The sequence below is a fragment of the Quercus lobata genome, chromosome 8 (genome assembly GCF_001633185.2).
Source record: "Quercus lobata isolate SW786 chromosome 8, ValleyOak3.0 Primary Assembly, whole genome shotgun sequence".
Taxonomy (NCBI): Eukaryota; Viridiplantae; Streptophyta; class Magnoliopsida; order Fagales; family Fagaceae; genus Quercus; species Quercus lobata.
In genome coordinates this window covers 18,123,585-18,144,060 of record NC_044911.1, presented here as the reverse complement: position 1 = coordinate 18,144,060, position 20,476 = coordinate 18,123,585, and the positions used below count along the sequence as shown (strand labels likewise).

At 32.5% G+C, this 20,476-nt stretch overlaps 2 protein-coding genes across 4 annotated transcripts; one reads left to right on the top strand and one right to left on the bottom strand.

Moving 5' to 3' along the window:
* The first annotated feature begins 276 nt into the window (after positions 1-276).
* LOC115956535 (PR5-like receptor kinase) lies at positions 277-3,269 on the top strand. Its single transcript, XM_031074880.1, has 3 exons — positions 277-319; positions 1,954-1,995; positions 2,158-3,269. Exons 1-3 carry the CDS (start codon positions 277-279, stop codon positions 3,267-3,269), a joined length of 1,197 nt encoding a protein of 398 aa, XP_030930740.1.
* A 2,145-nt stretch (positions 3,270-5,414) lies between these two features.
* LOC115957812 (2-methoxy-6-polyprenyl-1,4-benzoquinol methylase, mitochondrial-like) lies at positions 5,415-16,278 on the bottom strand. 3 transcript variants are annotated; one of them, XM_031076143.1, is made up of 9 exons: positions 16,115-16,278; positions 14,144-14,247; positions 11,637-11,763; positions 11,479-11,540; positions 9,241-9,399; positions 8,966-9,110; positions 7,624-7,695; positions 6,799-6,907; positions 5,415-5,699 (listed from the first exon to the last, which is right to left on the bottom strand). In XM_031076143.1, exons 2-9 carry the CDS (start codon positions 14,235-14,237, stop codon positions 5,598-5,600), a joined length of 870 nt encoding a protein of 289 aa, XP_030932003.1. In that variant the 5' UTR covers positions 14,238-14,247; positions 16,115-16,278; the 3' UTR covers positions 5,415-5,597. The 3 variants fall into 3 exon arrangements, with proteins under 3 accessions (XP_030932003.1, XP_030932004.1, XP_030932005.1); XM_031076144.1 differs by having other exon boundaries at positions 6,855-6,907; XM_031076145.1 differs by having other exon boundaries at positions 5,595-5,699; positions 6,855-6,875.
* Between the last annotated feature and the right edge of the window lie 4,198 nt (positions 16,279-20,476).

Here is a 20,476-nt window from a genome sequence, read left to right as displayed (position 1 = left end):
ATTCATATCAATTTCAGAAGAAGCAAGCTACCCGTTACCCCTTTTAGTTTTCCTAATCTTTTCAAACAAATTCATGAGGCAGAAACAAATTATCAGTGATAATCTGCCTTTTACAAAGGCAATTTGAAAAAGGGTAAGAAGTTAGTCTAAGATAGACCATTCACCATGATCTTAGACATGATTTTGTTAATAATGTTGCAGGGGCTAATGGGCCTAAAATCATTGGCTGACTCAGGAACACTGACTTTAAGAACAAGCATTTAATTTTCTTAAGAAATGGCCTTGATTAAGAAAAGAGAGGACAACATTAACAACAGAGGTATCTGTTATACTCCAAAAGCTTTGGCAAAATAGAGTTGGGATACCATCTGCACCAGGAGCCTTCCAAGGATCCAACTGCTTGACAGCCTCAACCACTACTTCTGCCATGAAAGGATGAACTAAAAGCTTTCTTAGATCCCTTGACAAAACAGGAAATGATATCCCTTGAAAATGACTAAACAATTCATATCTTCCAGCAACTTTCCTTCACTTGATTTATTTCAAGTGATCCTATAGGAGACAATTCTCTACCTTATTGAAGTTAAAAAAAAAAAAAAAAAAAATTGTACTCCTATCCCCATAACATAAAAACCAATTACATTGAACCTTTTGAGCGTATCTAATTTGTTCTCTTTCATTAAAATTTCCAAGTGCATTCTATGCCTTCTATCGTGCTCAATGTCATCCATTGTCCTTTGTCTTTTCTGCAGCCTATATGACTCCTCCCTCAAAAGATTAATATTCATTTCCACCTTTCCCAGCTCTATTCCAAACTATCAGAGCTTGTTCCCCTTACCTCTTCCTTCCAAGCTAATTGGATAATTTCCTTGCACTAAGTGTGAGTAAGCCACAGCTTCGAACTGGAATGGCATTTTAGCACAAACATGCAGCTATTAGTGTAAACACAAAGAGAAGTATGATCCGAGATTAGTAGTGGGGAAACAGTCGCCACCAAATTTGGAAAAGCCTCTAGACATTCATGATTAATAAAAACCCTATCTTACCTTTCCTAAACACAATCCGGATTTTATTAAAAAATGACTATAAAACCCAAACTATATTATTAGTTAGGCAAGGTTTGAAATAAATTTCATTTCTAACAAATCGAGCCCAGAGGACTCGATTTTGCTCTGAGAAAATTGAATGTGAGACACTTGATTTCCAAGTGAGTATGGAACTCAAGTGTCAGACACTCGACTTTCAAGTGCAAATTCACTGGGCAAAATCAAGTGCAAAAAACTTAAATTGTTAGAAACCATATATGTTTAAAACGTTGCCTAACTAATAATATAGATTGGGTTTTATAGTTATTTTTTAATAAAATCCACACAATTCTAACCAAACCCCAAACCCATATCCCCAGTAAAGCAAACCTTAGCCTTCAAACCCATAAATTTTTTTGGCAAACAAACCAAAAAGAAAAAAACCCACTTGAAAAAAAAAACCCCAAATCACCACCACCGAATCAAAGAACATGAAGATCAAACCCAAGCAAAAGAATAGAATTCTATTCTTTTGCTTGGGTTTGATCTTCATGTTCTTTGATTCGGTGGTGGTGATTTGGGGTTTTTTTTTTTCCAGTGAGTCACATATACATCTAGGCACGTAATGTTGACATGAATCCTAGGAGAAAGTAGTCATAGTACAAAACTTGGACACCAAATCATCTTATCTTCACCTTCATGCCATTTAACTTTAGCTCGACCACCGATGCCCTTTTAGACTGAATCAATCATGGTCGCTGGCAGTACACTAAAGTAGCAGTCACAAACCTCGGCCTCGTTATATAGTCAAAGGTCACATAGGCAATCTGACCCAAATGCTAACGAAGTTGGACACTTGTAATTTATACATATTTGATGGTGTATTTATTATGGACATAATCTGACTCAATTTGTTTCCTTGTTGCAGAACCATCTCCAAAGCACAATTGGCGGCTTGAAATTGTCATTGGTATTTTTATCATTAAAAATCGTTCTAAATTTTCTGATTCTCTCTCTTGCCCTAGCATATAATGGCAAGCCTCCCTCTCTTTCTAATGGTTGGAAAAGTGCTACTATTTCATTTTTAATTTTTTTTGTTGTCTACATGACTTAATCTATTCTTCACATACAGGTATTTCGGCAGGTGGGACTGCAATTATAGTAATCATTTTTTTGATTATCTGCACCCTAAGGAGAAAACATTTATCAAGTAATGCAATTGTCTGCTGGAAGAAACATGCAAGAAAAGATCAGGATGCTGAGGAAATCATTAAAAATTATGGATCTCTAGCCCCAAAGCGATACACTTATTCAGATGTGAAGAAACTTACCAACTCATTCAAAGATAAAATAGGACAAGGAGGATATGGTGCTGTATACAAAGGGAAGCTACCTGATGGGCATATCGTGGCAGTGAAAGTCCTAACAAAGTCCAAAGGTAATGGAGAAGAATTTATTAACGAGGTGGCTAGCATTAGCAGAACATCTCATGTTAATATAGTTACTCTATTGGGTTTCTGCCATGAGAGGACTAAAAGAGCTCTAATCTATGAATTCATGCCCAAAGGATCTCTTGATACATACATATACAATCAAAGATTGCCAGATATAAATTGCCACTTAGAATGGAATACAATACACCAAATTGCAATTGGCATTGCTCGAGGACTAGAGTACTTACATCGTGGTTGTAGCACGAGGATTCTACATTTTGACATAAAACCTCACAATATACTTTTGGATGAAGATTTTTGTCCCAAAATATCAGATTTTGGTCTTGCTAAACTCTGCCAAAGAAAAGAGAGTATTGTGTCCATGACGGGTGTGAGAGGAACTGCAGGATATATGGCCCCAGAAGTATTTAGTCGAAATTTTGGAGGAGTTTCTCATAAATCTGATGTCTATAGCTATGGAATGTTGGTTTTTGAAATGGTTGGAGGAAGAAAAAATTTCGATGCTGGTGTTTCTCATACCAGTGAAATATATTTTCCACATTGGATTTATAAAAAACTTGAACTAAAAGAAAATGTTAGTATTTGCGAGGAAATGTCAGAGCAAGAAGAAGAGACAACAAAGAAGATGATGATAGTGAGTTTATGGTGCATTCAGACTAATCCTTTGGATCGGCCATCCATGGGCAAGGTCATAGAGATGTTAGAAGGTACCCTTCAATCATTAGAATTTCCACCAAAGCCATTCTTGGATTCACCAAGAAGATCACCTCAAGATTCATCTAAAATGTAATCATAAAATTTTGGCCACTAGCATGTTTCCCCCCAAAAAAACTCATTTTGGATTGAATAGGAAAAACAATATATGCCCACCATGGTAAACTGAAATTTTATTCATTTTTTTGCCTTTGAATGTGTGTCCCCCCTAATTGTCTCAGGACTTATGAACTGCCGCATGATCTTCATTGTTTTAAGTGGAACAAATATGGAGAAATGGATCAACACAGGCAATCATGTTAAAGTTCACTTGCTAATGTCCATATGAATTTCATACTTCTATATATCTAACATTTATTATTATTACTTTTCCACAATAGGTGAATAAGAAGTTACATACTCATGAGCTTAGTTATGAACCACCCTCTGTATTTTTTTTTTCACTTATATTCATTGTCAACATTTTTTTTTTTTCCATTTAAAAGTGTAATCAATCCTATTGCGACTCACCATATTGCAACTCACTTATTAAGTAGTCTTAATTTTATACTACTTAATAATTTTTTTATTATTTTTTATAAAATAAATTTTTAGTTGATATATATTTTGATGAATTTATTGGTGGATTATATTATCTCTTTATAAATATTATGCTTGTCAAATATCAAGATGACCAGAAATCAATAATTATATATGATTAATGCAAAATGTGATATTCATTCTAAGAATAAAGAGAATATATAATCCAACGACATAATTTTCAAAATGTTAGTCCATCAAATATTATTAAATGGTGTAGAAATTCTAGAAGAAGTCTTTGAGGAATTTGCAAGATTGAAATTTAAGAAGACATTTCAATTTAAGATAATAGGAAGTTGTGGAAGTCCATACAATAAATGAAAACCAGAAATTGGAATTTCTAATATGGTTTTGCGTTTAGCATAAATCAGACATTATTTCTTTGCAACAGCGTTTATGAAAAGCATCTTCAGATTTTGTAGTGCCATGCAAAAATCGAAACACTCCTTGTCTACGGTTTTGCTACAGGATCATATTTCTGGATAAACTTTCTGAATCATATCTTTGAGACACCATCACTAGCCAAACCGGTAGGTTGAAAGTCTTCCAACCTGAACCTTATTTGTTTTGATCTCAATTTCACCCGAACCCATCTGTTTTCTAAATCTCAGTGAAACTGAAATTGAAGAGGCCACCCCTGCTTTTTTAATTTCGGCACACATATATAAAGCTTTTAAGCTTCAAATCCAAAACAAATACAATTTTTTTTTAGAGAACACGAGTACATTATATATACCAAACTTATTATCAAGCCTATTTGTTTTGAACGAATGGTCCTAACTCCTAATGATTTAAGTTTTAATAAGATACGAGTTTATTTGTCAAACTCATATCAAGTTTATAATCAAACCTATTAACAAGCCTAGGCTTAGCTTCTTTTTTTTTTTTTTTTTTTTTTTTTTTTTTTTTTTACCGAGCCCTATTGTTTGCTTGGATTTGATTAAATGAGCCTAAAACTAAGGCTTGAACTAGGGCCTTTTATCAAATTAAGCCCTAATCGTTTATGAACAACTTGGTTCATTTACCGCTCTAGACTGGCATTCTATAAAGAGAAAAGAGTAGCTCAAGCTGTACTTAAAAATGGGCACTCAGTAAAGAGAAACGAGTGAAAGAATAAAAGAAGACGGAAGAATAGAAGAATAGGAGGAATGAAAAAGTGATGAACTGAATGTGAACAGGACTTTTTCCCCCCTTTGGCCGTAGGTTTACAAACTCGACATATCAATTGCTCCTTACTCTTCACTGTTATTTGCTGATGACATTGTGCAATTCTGATTCAGATATCTTTTCGTAATTCAATAGCCAAGGATTAATCTCTTTCTTTGCTTCATATTGGCTGGATATTGACTATTGAACAAGGCTGTCAAAAATCTTTCTTAGGCTTGAATTTTACCAACAGGAGATAGGAGCACAAAGTGACAGACTCCTTGCCTCCTTTGGTGGAAGGAGAGTGAGCAAAATTTAGAAATATAACATCTTCTAGGCACAATGTTGTTCTTCTAAAGCCTCTCTCTCTTGGTTTTTCCCCAATTTTTAATCGAAGGACAACCTTCAAAAAACAAATTATGAAACGAACAAAATATCATGTAAAAGAATATCAAATAATTTCTTTCTCAACTACCATACCAAGTAAAAAGCCTTTTTTACTCCCCAAGTAGAAAAGCAGTATTATGAAACAAACAAATATTGTAGAAAAAACTTGAAACCTAATTATTTTTCTTATTTCACAAACTAAAACACTTTACGTAGGATTTCATGCAGGACAACACAAAACTTCAATGCCCAAGATTCTTTAAGAGTTTCAACCCAAAGTTGATATATACATTTAAAACTTCAACCTGGAATGGATGGCGACCACTCCACCAACAAGATTTTCATACTCAACCTTCTGAAACCCTGCAGCTGCTATCATTGAGGCAAATGTCTCCTGCATTCATCAATAATGATAATTATAATGGAGATACCAGCATAATCCAAATAAAAAACGTAGCAACTCTTCTCAAATTATATATTTTCTTCAAGGTACAAGTAGGTTCTGTACGTTTTACTAGGAACTATAATTCTTGAGAGCCCTAGGTCATATAGGCTTTTTTCTCAAAAATAGCTCATCATCAAGAATTATTTTTTACACATAAGAAGTTCAAAAAACGCTTAGGCACAATGCATATGTAGGTACCTCTATTTTTGCTCCTATATAAAATACCACCATGCAATGATATGTGAACCAATGCAGTTAAGATAGCTTAAACTTTAGCTTTTAGCTTTTAGTTTTTGAGTACAACTTTTTAAAACCTCACTTCTTCCCATTTTTTTCTCACTTTTTCAAATTTTTTCAAGGTTCAAATATACTTTAGTACACTTTAAGCAAAAAGCTTAATAAGTTGTTCCCAAACAAACACTAAGTAGCATTACCAAGTCAGGTTACTGAAAGCATGCATTTGGCTCCAAGCAAGTGCTAGAAGCAACCATGAAGGTGCATAAAATACTCCCAAATTCATCTAAATATTCTGAGTCAATAAATTTCCTCCCATTACTAAACAGTAGAAGATTCCATTTAGGGTAAAAAACGGATTCTAATTTAACTTGCTGCTAAGTGATAATAAGTCAGAAATTGGGACCAGAACTTATAAGATAATCTCATCAATGACTTCAAACAATGTTCCTTGAATTCCACATTCGTTTTCTGTGTAGCATTAAATTCATCTTCTCCTCTTGGAGGGTACACGATGTCAATGCAAGCAACTCACTTTATTCAATTTTTTTTTGCAACACCTCTTTGATTATTACTCGCAGTATTATGAATTGTACACTCACACAGAACCACTTTGAGTTAGTTGAAAGAACAGGAGTCAGGGAAATAAATAATCCAATATTTTTAAAAAGAAGTAAAAAATAACCCCTTTGTTTTTGGCTTATAGTTGCTATCTAGCACCCAATGCATAGACAGCCCCAGTTGTATTGGTACCACTAAGTTTCAATCAAACTGTAAACAGTGGATAGTGGAATATAGTATAAGACAGCGGAACCTGGGAGGGAAAACGGCGAATACTCTCAACTAAGTACTGATATGAATTTCGATCACCTGCAACTAGCTCTCCCACAGCTGGAATGACAGAAAACGAGTAATAATCATACCTGCATGAGCAGTACTAAATTAAGGCAAAAGTGCAAAATAGCAAACAAAATATAAGAGAGAGAGAGAGAGAGGGGGGGGGGGGAACTAGGTTCCAGTAAGGACTGGATCTATCATCCACAAAACTGTAGATGAGTTTTTTTTTTTTTGACGAGTGAAAAAAGCTGCAGAAGAGTAATGACAAACTTGTTCTTCATAAAACATGAACAAAATTTTCTCCAATGTGCGATATCTTATTTTTTTTGGCTGAATAAATATACTCCAATGTGAGATATCTGTCATAAAAAAACGGAATGGCACTAATCTTTGTTCTTCATATGAAATAGTAAACATGTTATTGGGAGTGTGGAACATGAAAACCCAACAAGGCGAGTTTAAGGATGTTAGCAATTTAAGTTGGCCGCTGGAAAAATCCATGAAAATCTCCAAGGATTCTGGTCAGGTTGATTTCAAGATTATCAAAATTTCATGACAGCAGGATAACCTTAAGGGATAAGTTCATTGAATTTAAGATAAAGGCTCATGTGGCAAACTCCTACACAATTGTGTTAGTGCTTGCACGATGATGTTGATGATAAATAATTTTTCCATTTCGTTTTTCCCAAGTGGTGTGATGTTGATACTAATGAGAACTAAATACAAGTTTTAGAATAGCTACTAATAAAGTTTATCAGATACAAGTTTTGTAATCAGTAAAAGGTGTTTATCAGATACTCACAATTCCTTAAATACAGGAACTTCCACATGGCTCAATTCAAGGCATAGGAATCTTCCTCCCCGTTTGAGTACCCTGATAAATAAAGTCAAAAAAGGCCGGCATACCAAATAAATACCAGAACAATGAGCTTCCTTTATAGCATTGTGTTTGGTTGAGCTTATTTTCATTGGCTTATTCTGTTTAAAAAGTAAGTTGAGCAAGTGCAGGTGTAACAAAAAAAAGTGAAGCTTTAAAAAATGTACATAAGTTGGCAAAGAAATAAGCCGACATTTTAAGCTAAAACAAACATACCCTGCACACTTTCATTGAAAGATGCCATTTAATTTTAGTTCTGAAGCAGAAAAAATGTCAACTTAGCTTCATACATCATTACATATTTCAATCACTTTTCATAGCAATCACAAATTTCCTTCTGATATTAGGGTCTGATTCTTGCTCTCTACCTCAATTTTGCTATGCATATTGGTTATTTAGGTATAAGAAAACATTTGTAGAAGATCAGCTCCAGTGACAAGTGACAATTATCTGATCTAGCCTGTGCTTTTCCTCCCTCTTTTTTTATTTTTTTTATCTGATAATAACATGTGTTTTTCTTTAATATAATCCAAAGAGCATATGTCCAAACATTAGTTTCTTTACCAAGTTAAACTGCACCGCACAGTTCACACTTCAGACTTGTTAATTGAGTAAGTAACAAGCAATCTCACTTGAGCTTAGCATACCACACACAAATGATTGAAAAAATAAAAAAATAAATGATGGTAATTTCATCTCTTAATCCATAATAAGACAAGCACTTTACCAAGCTAAACTGCACCGCACAGTTCACACTTCAGACTTGTTAATTGAGTAAGTAACAAGCAATCTCACTTGAGCTTAGCATACCACACGCAAATGATTGAAAATAAATAAATAAATAAATGATGGTAATTTCATCTCTTAATCCATAATAAGACAAGCACTTTAAACCCAATAAGCTTTAGTTCAAATGACACCTTCCTTTGTAAGAGTGAAGTGAGGGTGAGGTTTATTCAAAACCCACTAGGTGCATGTGTAACTCATCAATCAAAAGGGAAAATAAGACAAGCACTTTAATAAGTTTATATTAATATAAAAATCGAGAACATAATCAATCCCTATGAGATAATTTAAAGTCATGACTCATGATGAATATCAAAAAGTTTTATTTAAAAAAAAAAAAAAAAAACTGTCCAAATAAAGGGAATTAAACCTTATTTAAATTAGATTATAAACCAGTTTGACATGATGAAACATTATGGTGTATCCATACTATATATTACAGGCAGTCATGGTCAACAACCATGCTTAGGTGTAAGCTTACTTGTAAGCTTCAGCAAGAACTTTCTCTATGTGTGTAACATTCCTAATCCCAAATGCAATTGTGTAACCATCCAATGAATTATCTTTGAATTTCAAGGCTTCGGCATCCCCCTCCATCCATATTAGGGATTTGTCTTCACCAAGACCTAAATATTTAGGAGAAAATGTTCATTCCTAAATAGCAATGCAATATTTCTGATACAAATTTCATATGCAACCCTCTGCACATAACACATAATTTGTCTAATGTTAGTTTACTAACTCCTTTTATTTTACCTCTCTCCATGGCTCGCTTTTTACCAACATTTAACATGTTTGGGTTGATCTCGCATACAAATATTTGAGTTTCTTCGTGTAAATTATCTTCAAGAACATCTTGTGTTGCTCTGCGTTTGACACTGTTTAAGGTTTCCAGGATCCGGAAAGCTACATCCCCTGCAAAACTTCAAATTCAAGATCAACAAATTTTATTCATTATAAGAATTCAAGACAATAAATCTGGATTGCACGGTAGAAAATAAAATTCATTTTTGTACAAGAAAGGATTCTTATATGGTAGCAATTTTCATGATATAGTTTTCCTGCAGAAAAATAAATCAAATTTACAAAGATTATATCCAGAGCACAGAAATTGAACAGCCTTTGGACCTTTCAAAAAGACAAACTTTCTTCTACAATGTAACTTCAACTGCTCTACAATGAAGCATCTGTGGCCACAGATTATTAAAGTTTTTTGCTTGGCAACCTGGATGGATGGTATGATTATAAATGTCACAATCTAAGGAAAAGCACAGTTAAAATTAGGGCTCCATGTAATTGCTTATATAGCAAAGTTTGACCTAGAAAACACTTGATGTGAGACTTAGCACACACGCACATACTAATCCAGTCCAATCCACAATCTGGACTATCACCATAAAGAATAAAAGCATTGAGAGTATGAAATCTCCAACAAATTGCAGTTGGATAAGGAGGAAAATTATGAAATTGAGAAATAAGGCAATACTCTAGGCAAACACGCATGACTGGGGACAATACACCAGCTGTTTCTGATATGACATTGGAAAATAATTTATAGAAGGTCCTGCTATTCACAACCTAAGTAGCAACACAGAAGGAATGGGTAACTCCTTCCTGGTGTTGTTTATGATGAAGCTCTTTAGGTTTGGCACATAATTGAAAGCAGCGTTACCATTGAAGTGATGAAACCTGTTTGATTTGAAAAATGGTGATGGGAAATCCTCGATCAAAAACGCTTAGCAGAGCATACAAGAGAAACCTCCTCAAGTTCCTAGGAATGCATGGTTTGGATAGGGTTAGGGATACCAAGACAAAGTTTTATACAATGATCCGCTCTAAAAGGTGATTGCAGAAACAAGATTTGGTAATGGAAAATGGGATAAGGAATAACTCTCTCTCATCAAAGACTTAGCAAAACATATGTGCTGGATGTCGGTTATGGTGTACTGATATGTTTATGACAATGGATACTGCAGAAACAGGGGCTTTCTTGATGCTTGGTAAATTGATGTTAAGTATAAGCTGCAAAGTTGGCGGGACACAGAGCTATCAGATGAAAGACTATAGCTTTCTAGGTTTTTTTTTTTTTTTTTTTTTTTTTTTTTTTTTTTTTTTTTTTTTGAGGGAAATTATGTTCAAGTGAGGCAGATTCAAGGTAAGTTTATTTATTAAGTTTTGAGTAGTGCTACAATTTTGTTGGCTGGGTCTTCCTTGTTGATGTTTTTGGTTTTCTTCTTTCCTTTTCAATCAAATACTTTTTAATGTTTAACAACAATTTTTTTCTTGAATAACTGTCTCAGTGTCAGAACTATTCCAATTGTCAACTGTTCCTATTTTTCATCCAAAAACTGACCCCAAAAAAAAAATGGCAAAAATATCCCTTGCTCCAAATTCCTCCTCTCCCTTCTCAACCTTGACCTAATTCAAGAGGTCAACAAGTTGAGCTTTTGAGTCAACCCAACAAGGTCTTGGCTGTGAACTTCATGCTCCAAATACAGATCCTATCAGACAAAACTTTAATTGTGGTTGAAAAGGCTCTCCAGTTGGCCAAGTAACTGAATTTTGAATTCGTTACTTTTTTTTGCAAATGGTGATGCCAATGGATTTGGTCACAAGCTTTTGGATGGATTGTCTTAGAGAGAGAAAAGGGAAGAAGGCTGAAAAGGGAAGGTGGGATTTGGAACAACGGTACTAACATATATTATTATTTTCTATCAATTTGTATGGAAAGTGTGATTTTGTAATTTTGTGTAGATTTAGTGTCAATTTCTAAAAGAGAGGGAGGCAAAGTGAAAATCCACCAAACCATAAAGAGTTAATTTGTAACTGACCATTACTCTCTCTCTCTCTCTCTCTCTCTCTCTAAGTCTAAGGTTTCCCTCTCATTATTTACATTTTTGTTGCCTTCTTTTTCCAGCACTTCTAGTGTTCTCCAGATTTTCATCCCACTCATAAACAAATCTTAGATATAATCATTGCACATGTTATGCTGACCTGTCCCACCAGCAACATCAAGATGCTTCATTCCAGGAAATGGATTCAGTTTGGAGACCAGTCTGAAATTTTGACAAGAAAAGATGCAACAGCATGAAGGCAAGAGCAATAGATTGTGAATACAAAATGAAGACATGCTTGCACTATCGAGGTGTTACCTGTCCTTCCATAATCTATGTAATCCAACACTCATGATATCATTCATGAGATCATAACTCGAAGCAACACTGCTGAAGACATTACCAACCAAGCGACTTTTTTCTTCTTCATGTACTTCTTTAAATCCTGAAAAGATGCAATGAATAAAAGACTAATGAATTTTACTACTGGATACCTACAATTATTCTTTCTGAATTCTGCTAGCATTTAAATCATATAGTCTTAAGGAATGTTTATTTACTTCTTAATGTTATTCTATAATATATCGTTTTTCTCCAATCTGTTTATAATAAATAACGGATTTGTATTAAAAGAGAAACCAGGTACACCAGGGGTGTACATGAAAAACAGTACATCCAACACTAAAATTACAAAGATCAAGCATTTCTAAAAAAACAGAACAAGGAAAAAGATTAAAGGACAAACTCCACTCCAGCAAGGCGTGAAAAATGAGAGATTTTAGATCCGAAATAGACTATATACACAAACACATTATAATAAAAAGATTAATAACCTATGTCTTGAGGTTGCCGCAAGAGTAAAACATGTGGCATAATGCCTTTACATTTCACCAAAAAAGAAAGAAACAATAAAAAAAATATTTTGGAAAATGTGATGAAAAATTGGTTAACGACTAGGGCATTAAACAAGCTAAAGCCAAGCTGAATTCAAAAATTAAAAGTTCAAGATTGTTTAGTTAATTTTATTTTGAACATGAACAGAGCTTGAGCTTATCACCAAAATAGATTACATGTTCAAGCTTGATTCATTATCTAGTCAAACAAGCCCAAGCTTGTTCATGAATTACTTGATTAACTTTTTTTCTTTTTCAATATATAGTAACACTACAAGTAAAACTTTTTACTCCACAAATTTATACTAATAATTTTTTTTTTGGTAAGTAGTTGTATTTAGTTAAAGCGCGCGCGCGCACACACACATATATATTACTTCATGTTCGATGATGAACAAAAATTTAAACACACACACACATATATATATTACTTCATGTTCACGATGATGAACAAAAATTCAAAATTATATTAACAACAAAATTTTAATTGAAATTATATTATTTGACTAATTAGGTAGAATGATTTTCGTTTATGATCACATAAAAATTATATTTGCCAACCTTGTATTGTTAAAATTATATATAATTTTTACTACAAGATGGTTTATATCTTCAATAAATTAAAATATCATTTGAAATCTTTTGAACTTATTTACAAATGTACAAAATTCAATCTCAAGTGTTGCTAAGTATATTTTTATACACGTATACATATAAACATATAATATTGTATATACTTAAAAATTAAATCAAGCCTCATATTCATGAATTTGTTTACAAACACATTATTATGTTTAAGCTCATCTTGTTTTAATAGCCAAGCCTAGATTAGGCTTGAACTGATGCAGCCACCCTCTATCCTTAGGACTGACAACCAGCCAGCCAACCTTTTGACCTCTTAGGACTGCCAGCAGCCCCTTATTTTGACTTCTCATATCTGCCATGTATCCTCATTAATTACAACTTTGACTTATGTAACTATTAGCTACTTTATTTCCTAATAGTTAAAGATTATAAATAGGCTAATTATGTAAGAGTACAATCAGTTTTTAATGTGAATATAATTCAGTTTCAGACCTGGACAGAAACTTGTTTCTCCAGTTTCTTTGTAATTCCAGCTTTAATTCTTAATTTTAATGCAATTCTAGTTCAAGTTCTCAATCAATTGATCTTGATTTCCATCATGAACTTGGTTCATTTGTTGAATAAATGATCATAAATAAGATGTAATCTAAGTCAAACACGAGTTGTTCATAAACAGTTCAGTTCATTTACAGTCTTATTAATAACCACACACTCGCATACATTACTAATCAAAAGATTAATGCCCCATGACAAACTCAAGAGTAAAAAATGCACCATTAAATGCCTTTATATTTCACAACAACAAAAAAATGAAAGAACCTTTTTGAAAAAAAAAAAAAAAAAAAAAAATATTTTGGCAAATGTTAAGAAGAATGGACACACGTTAATAATCAAAAGACTAATGTCCCATGTCTTGGTGGGTGCCTCAAGAGTAAAACATGTGGCATTATGTTTTATATTTCACTCAAAAAAAAAAAAAAATGTTATGAAGAATTAGTTAACAACCAATAAATCTGAATGGCTCCATATAGATAATCTGTAATCTTAATTGAAGACTAATCTTCTGCTTTTAAGTCTCATTGTTTTCATTCCAAGCTCTAGTCAATAAAGGCATTTAACAATAAAAAGTTCAAATAAAAATGTTAGTTCCAACAGTAAAACAATTTTCTCAGCATTGGAAGGAAGAATTCAAGAATAAGGTCACCTCACTATTCTGAAAAAATCCGATTCATTGAGGGAAAAGAGAATATGTGATCCATATATCTATTTTCTGAATATAACAATCAGACACATACACACCACATGAAAATATGAGAGAGAGAGAGAGAGAGAGAGAGAAGGACAAACCAAAACTGGTGGCATGTGAATGCAGTAGAGAAGTAGAAGAGAACTTGGGCAACAGTTTACTCCCTAATTTCCTGGTCACCATTCTCAAGGCCATGGCTGTTAACCTGAGAAAAAGAAAACAGATGAAGAAGAGTCACATTGCAATCAGATGTGCATTCAGATATTAAAACAACATTTTTTTTTCTCCTGATTTTTCCATTTATGCATTCAATAAGAGCACGTAATTGAAGTATTAAGACTTAACAAAATTACCGAGGATGTTGTTTGACTGCTATAAACTAAATATATTAAACGCAGATAAAAGCATTTGTTTGGTTGGTGCAAAATATATTATGTAGCCTGTCATTCCTGTTTCATGTGAACATCAAAATCAGCAAAATGAACTCACATAAACATAAAATAGCCATATGCTCCAAACACAAGAAAAGCTTGACACACTGAGCAAACCAATAAAAACATAAATAATTAGTAGTAAGAGAACGTTCATATAGAAAAAATAATGATAACAATAACAAATAGCCCATTAGGCCTAGTAAAATATTATTATGTTTAAAAAAAAAAAAAAAAAAAACCATAAGAAGAAAGCAATTAACATTGCAAAATGTACAGTTTTACCAGCTAAGGTGAGACTTAAAGACTTAAAACCAGATTCTAGCAGCCTATTGATTTGGAGGCTATGGATCACAAATTCGAAGCATCTATGAATCCCATCTCAAGTTTGACATACATATAATTTTTTTGATAGTTCAAACAATAGGAAAGGAGGGGATTTGAACCATGGATGTCTCCATTGAAAACATCAGGAGATGTGTTAATTGAGCTACAAGGCTCTTGGCAAGTTTAACATACATATAATTATAATTACAGAGCATGTGAAAGAAATTATTTCGCACAATTAATATTTGTGCATAAATGTGGTTCACCCCACACCTTTTAAAATGGAACATTTATGGATTTAAAAAAAAAAAAAAAGATATTTAGGGATCTATGAGATAAGACACCATAGGAATACCAAGCTTTTGGAGGTTTACATCCAAAAAATGAGAAAAGTAAAGGGGGGGGGGGGTTGTGTTTGGCAGCATTGAATATGTGAAGCTAGAGTTCAAATGCAAAATCCACAATATCATATATTCACTTTAGGTATATGCATTTCGAATTCCAAGGTTAGACTGCAACTTAATAATTTCTATGTACCATTATAATGCCAAAACAATAGAATTGCCTTTTGCCCCTGAATTCCATGCTCCAAAATATGCTAAAAACTCATTTTTCTCCCTTCTCTTATAGGTAAGTTACATACACTCATTGAAATTTGAACCCACGATCTCACCCTCCACCTATTCTCATTATGATGCTCCTGATTGATTGGATATTGATTGAGTGTGTGTTGAGTGGGTATGTGATGAGATCCACGTCGAGCATATTAACAAAAACAAACAGCATATTAACAAAAACAAACAACTTCAATTGTGAATAGAGTCATAGACTACTGTTATATAGCTAGTGCTATTCCTTGGGTTGTTACAATCGTATCGTGGAAGCGACCTTCGAGCCATAAGCCATAGCTCATTGGCATGCTAATAACTCTATATTCACTGTTCAGTACATTCAATTCAAATTTAAAAATTTTTACTTTTCATATTAATACATTAGAACTAATATTTAATATAAAGAATGCACAGAAGAAGTACAGTTCAAAATGATCTTTTGGCAAATAGCAATAGAAATAGTGGCTTATTTCCACGTGGCACAATGCTGGCCCTCAAACACTCAATGAGCATATATAAATGTCAAAAGTTCTACAATTACAAATTAACCAAGCGGTGCAAAAAAAAATTATCAAATCAGAAAATTAAACAACAAACCACAAATAGTGTTATCGAACTAGTAAATGACAAAGTGTAGGAGTGAAATTGGAGTCGAAAATCAGAGGCAAATGAAAGGTCAAAGGAGTGGTAAAGTAAATCATACCTTGAGCAATTTAAGGAATGAATGTTGTTGTGGTGGCCGAGCGCGAGAGGAGAAGCGTTTGGCTTTGGTGACGACGATGATGATGAAGTTTCGGTGAGTAGTGAACACGACGAAAAGAGAGTAACAGAGGAGTGAGGGGTTTGGCGCCTTGCTGCCGATTCGGTTATATTGGGGTTCAATGTTTTTTTTGTCTTTTTGTTTTGTTTTTTGTTTTTTGTTTTTTTATTATTTATTTTATAAACTAGCCGTAAACCCGCACGATGCGCGGGAAATTTTGATGTTGTTTTTATTTATTTATTATTTATTGATAAGTGAAAGAAGAAATGAGTATATGGAACTTATAATTATTAGTCTAAAACTCAAAATTATATATTTATTTTTCTAATGGGGTATTATTGATGAGTAATGCTACAGCCACAAACTATTTTACAACATTTTTACAAAATATTGATGTGGTCAATCTCTTATTGGTTTTCATCTAGGCCCATCATTAATATCACTTTTTCATTTACCAATAATCACTCACCACATCAGTAATTTGTAAATTTTTTTTTTATAAAATAGTTTGTATCTCTAACATTATTCATAACTGATATAATGTAATATATATTTTGTAAGCTAAGAGATTAATAATTAATTGTTAACCTACATAATAAACAGTTTGCTTTTATAAACTCCATTTATAAACAGTTTACTTTTATAAAATGTAAACTTATTCAAGACAAAACTATTTATAAATGTCCATTTTTTTAACCTGAATTGTTCTAGGAAAGAGAAATGACACCATGGTCAAAGCAACATTTAGATGTGTACATTTGAACATGATTTAGTTTGCAATTTATCATACAGTCTATACTTTTGTAAAAAAAGTTATGTAAATTATCTAAATATCTAGATCATATGCATATGCTCATATGCTAAATCTGGTTTGACACCAACGTTTGTTTTTGTGATACCATGGAATAATGAAGAATCGCTTCATTATGCTGAGGTATTGATTGGAATATATACATGTGCAATATGGAAATGGCAACTCTTAGTGGGCTAATTTTCCCGAAAAATTTGTAACTATATGCCAAATTCCCATCTCATGGAAAAGTCAGAGGGGGAAAAAAAATGAAACACTTATGAGCAAAAAAAATTATACATTTTACTCATTGCTTATTGAAATTTAGTTACATGGACATTGATTGACTTTAAGAAAATCATGGTTCTTCCAAAGCAACTTTACTACTCTTGTTCTCTGAAGAATCATTTAGTAGCTTTGGAATCGCCTACCTCTTCAGGGTATTCGGCTTTCACCCAAAGCACAACATTTAAACCTGTGATCATAGAAAAAGAACCTAGCAACTTAGCAAGTTGAAGACAAACACTTCTTTTATTACATAAAGGGAAAATGGTTACATTGATTGTGAATAGAGAGTTGGACATTGTTGAGAAGAGGGGACCTCTTTGTGATGCACCAAGCCTAAACAAAAAAGTTAACTACAAATCCAATTCAACATCTATATGAAAAATTTTAAGTAATCAAAATGTGTACATTACAAAGAGTCATCGGAAAACATCCAAGTAAGAAGTATGGCCATGAAAAACTTATTCCTTACTTCACATCAAAATTCCTACAAAAAAAAATAAATAAAATAAACACCAAAAGAGTTATATGCACATACCATTTTTCTAAGTTATACCCGAGAGCCATGCAGTATTGACTGATTTGCTAACGCTAAAAAACATCCCTATTATCTTGGCAATACTTCTTGAGCTTCATATATTAACATTCTCCATTCTAATCAATTTAAAGAGTTTTTAAAACATTTAAAATGTTTATATAATTGAATATAAAGAGACACACAAAAGAAATATGCATAAACATTGACATTTTATAAAATAAATCAACACGGTCTAGTTGCTTTCCTATTTTATCTATCTATGTTATTTTTATCACATTTTTTAATATTCCAAATGAATCAGGAATTGAACCATAATATATCATGCCATGAGCCTTGTAAAACAATAATAATATATTTTTTGAAAGACCCATTACACAAAAAGCCACCTACAAACGCTTTACACTTGCATCCTCTATATTACCGCAACACTTTCCTTTGTCCAGCAGCGAGCAATTAGAGTTTTTTATAACGTTAAAATAAAACATTTAATCTTCTGCATAATGGGAGAAAATGCAATTTGTACCAAACAAACCAATGAAGATGGAGGGGAAAATAGAAAAGACAAAACTCACCCTAAAGGGACTTTCCAACTCTGCTTGTATTTTGGCGACTTCTGTAGTGGTGGAGAGAGAATTGGAAATCTATATATAAATAAATAAAAAACAAATGAATGGGATTTAATTCCTAAGGGGCAGGCATTGAAGGTTTTGATAAGAAGAGGAAGAGCCCAAAAAGATAGAGTTAAAGGAGGGCCAAAATGGTGAATGTGATTTAATGGGAAAGTAAATAAAGGGAGAATTGTTAACCATTTTTTTGTTTTGATAAGGAGATGAGAAGTCTTGTGAGTGGATGGATAATATATAATATGTTGGACACTTGGACAGAATTAATAGAGAGTTGAAGTAATAAATGAGGAAGGAGAGTTTATTGGAAATATTAGAGGGAAATATTGAATAATTGAAATTGATTAAAGCAAATTTGGCGCCAAAATGGAGAAGAAGAAAGAGACAAAAGCTAAATGCAAATCACTCTAATAGAGTACCACATGGCAGAACCTCATTATAAGAATAATCATAAATGTAATATAGAAACAATCATAAATTTAATAATTTTTGTCGTACTAAAATGAAAAAAAAAATACAATTTTTCTCAAAAATTCAAAAGGCAATTTAACGAAAATATTTATTTTTTAATAAAAGTTATTTATAACATTTTGTGAATCATTAAAAAGAAAAGAAAATTTAAAAATTATTCTTTTAGTATTAAACAAACTTTCTCAAACTTATTTTTTCTGCCTACAATCCAAAACACTGAAAAAAGTAACTAAAAAAATTAATAAAACTTAACTATGATTAATTGGACCAATTACGAAAAAAAATTGTTATTTATAATCTACTAAGGTTATTTTCTTTGCGGAAATTGTAATTTCATCCACCCAAAACATATTATCAAATAATCAATTATTAGCAAAATCTAAGAATTAAATTTCTATATATGCATTGTTATAAAATAATAATAATAATAATAATTAAAGTAAAATTGCGAAAGATAAAATTTGTCTCTCATCCAATAACTTTTGTTTAGCCAACCTTTGCTTGTCTCTAAATAAATTGCATTATAGGGTACTTTTAATACTATTAAGAGTACTTTATCCACCACAAAGGATTAAAAAATAAACAAAAATGATTAAAGTCTCATAGTTTAACATCTAAATAGAGCACTATAAAAATCATACTATCAAATTACAGTAACTGCCAAATTAAATTATCCAAATCATGCTATGTATTAGAATAATATTGTATTTTTATATTTAATCCTTTATAATGCAATAGGATAACATTTAACAATCAAAGAGAGAGAGAGAGAGAGAGAAAACTGAATTGCATTAATCTAAAGTAGATTAAAGAATATAAAAAATTATCAACCTAAAGCGAAGATGCAAGAAAAATAAAAAATAAAAATCCACTCAAAAATTGTGAGAGAGAGAGAGAGAGAGAGAGAGAGAGAGAGAGAGAGAACCTTTTTTTTTGTAAGGGAAAACTATGCATGGAATGAATGAGATAGTGACAAATTTATAGTAATAGAGTGTGAATAAGAAGAGACAAAAATAGAGGAAGATGAAGGGAAAGATGAAGAATGATATTAATGTAAAGAGTAGTGGAGAGATGAGAAGGTGAGAGAATGAGAGAAGGAGAAAGGTTAGAGAAGTAGTGGGGAGATGAAAAAGTAAGAAAAGGAGAAAGGTTGGAGAAGTGTAAATATGAAAAAAAAAATTATAAATAATTATAAGAAAATGGAAAAAAAAAAAAATGATGACATGGACGTTGACGTGGCTTAACGTGAGAGCAGCAGCATTAAACGCTACGCTTCAGCTTTTAGTAATATATTGATTGATTACAATATCTAATTTTCTTTTCAATTCATTAAGACTTTATTTAGATTTTGCTTATTGTTGAAAACTGAAAATTAAAAATATTGTAGTGAAATAATTTTTAGATGTGTAAATAGTGCTGTAGGACTTAATTTTAAAGATTTTTTTGCTAATTCCGTACTTGTAGATCCCGTGAACAGTGCACAGGACCTACCATTTTTCAACAAAACGTAGAAACGCATTCAACGTGCATTCCAAATGCACACTAAATTACTACCAGTTCTCAAAAAACTTTCATTCATTTCTAGTGTCTGTTTCGCT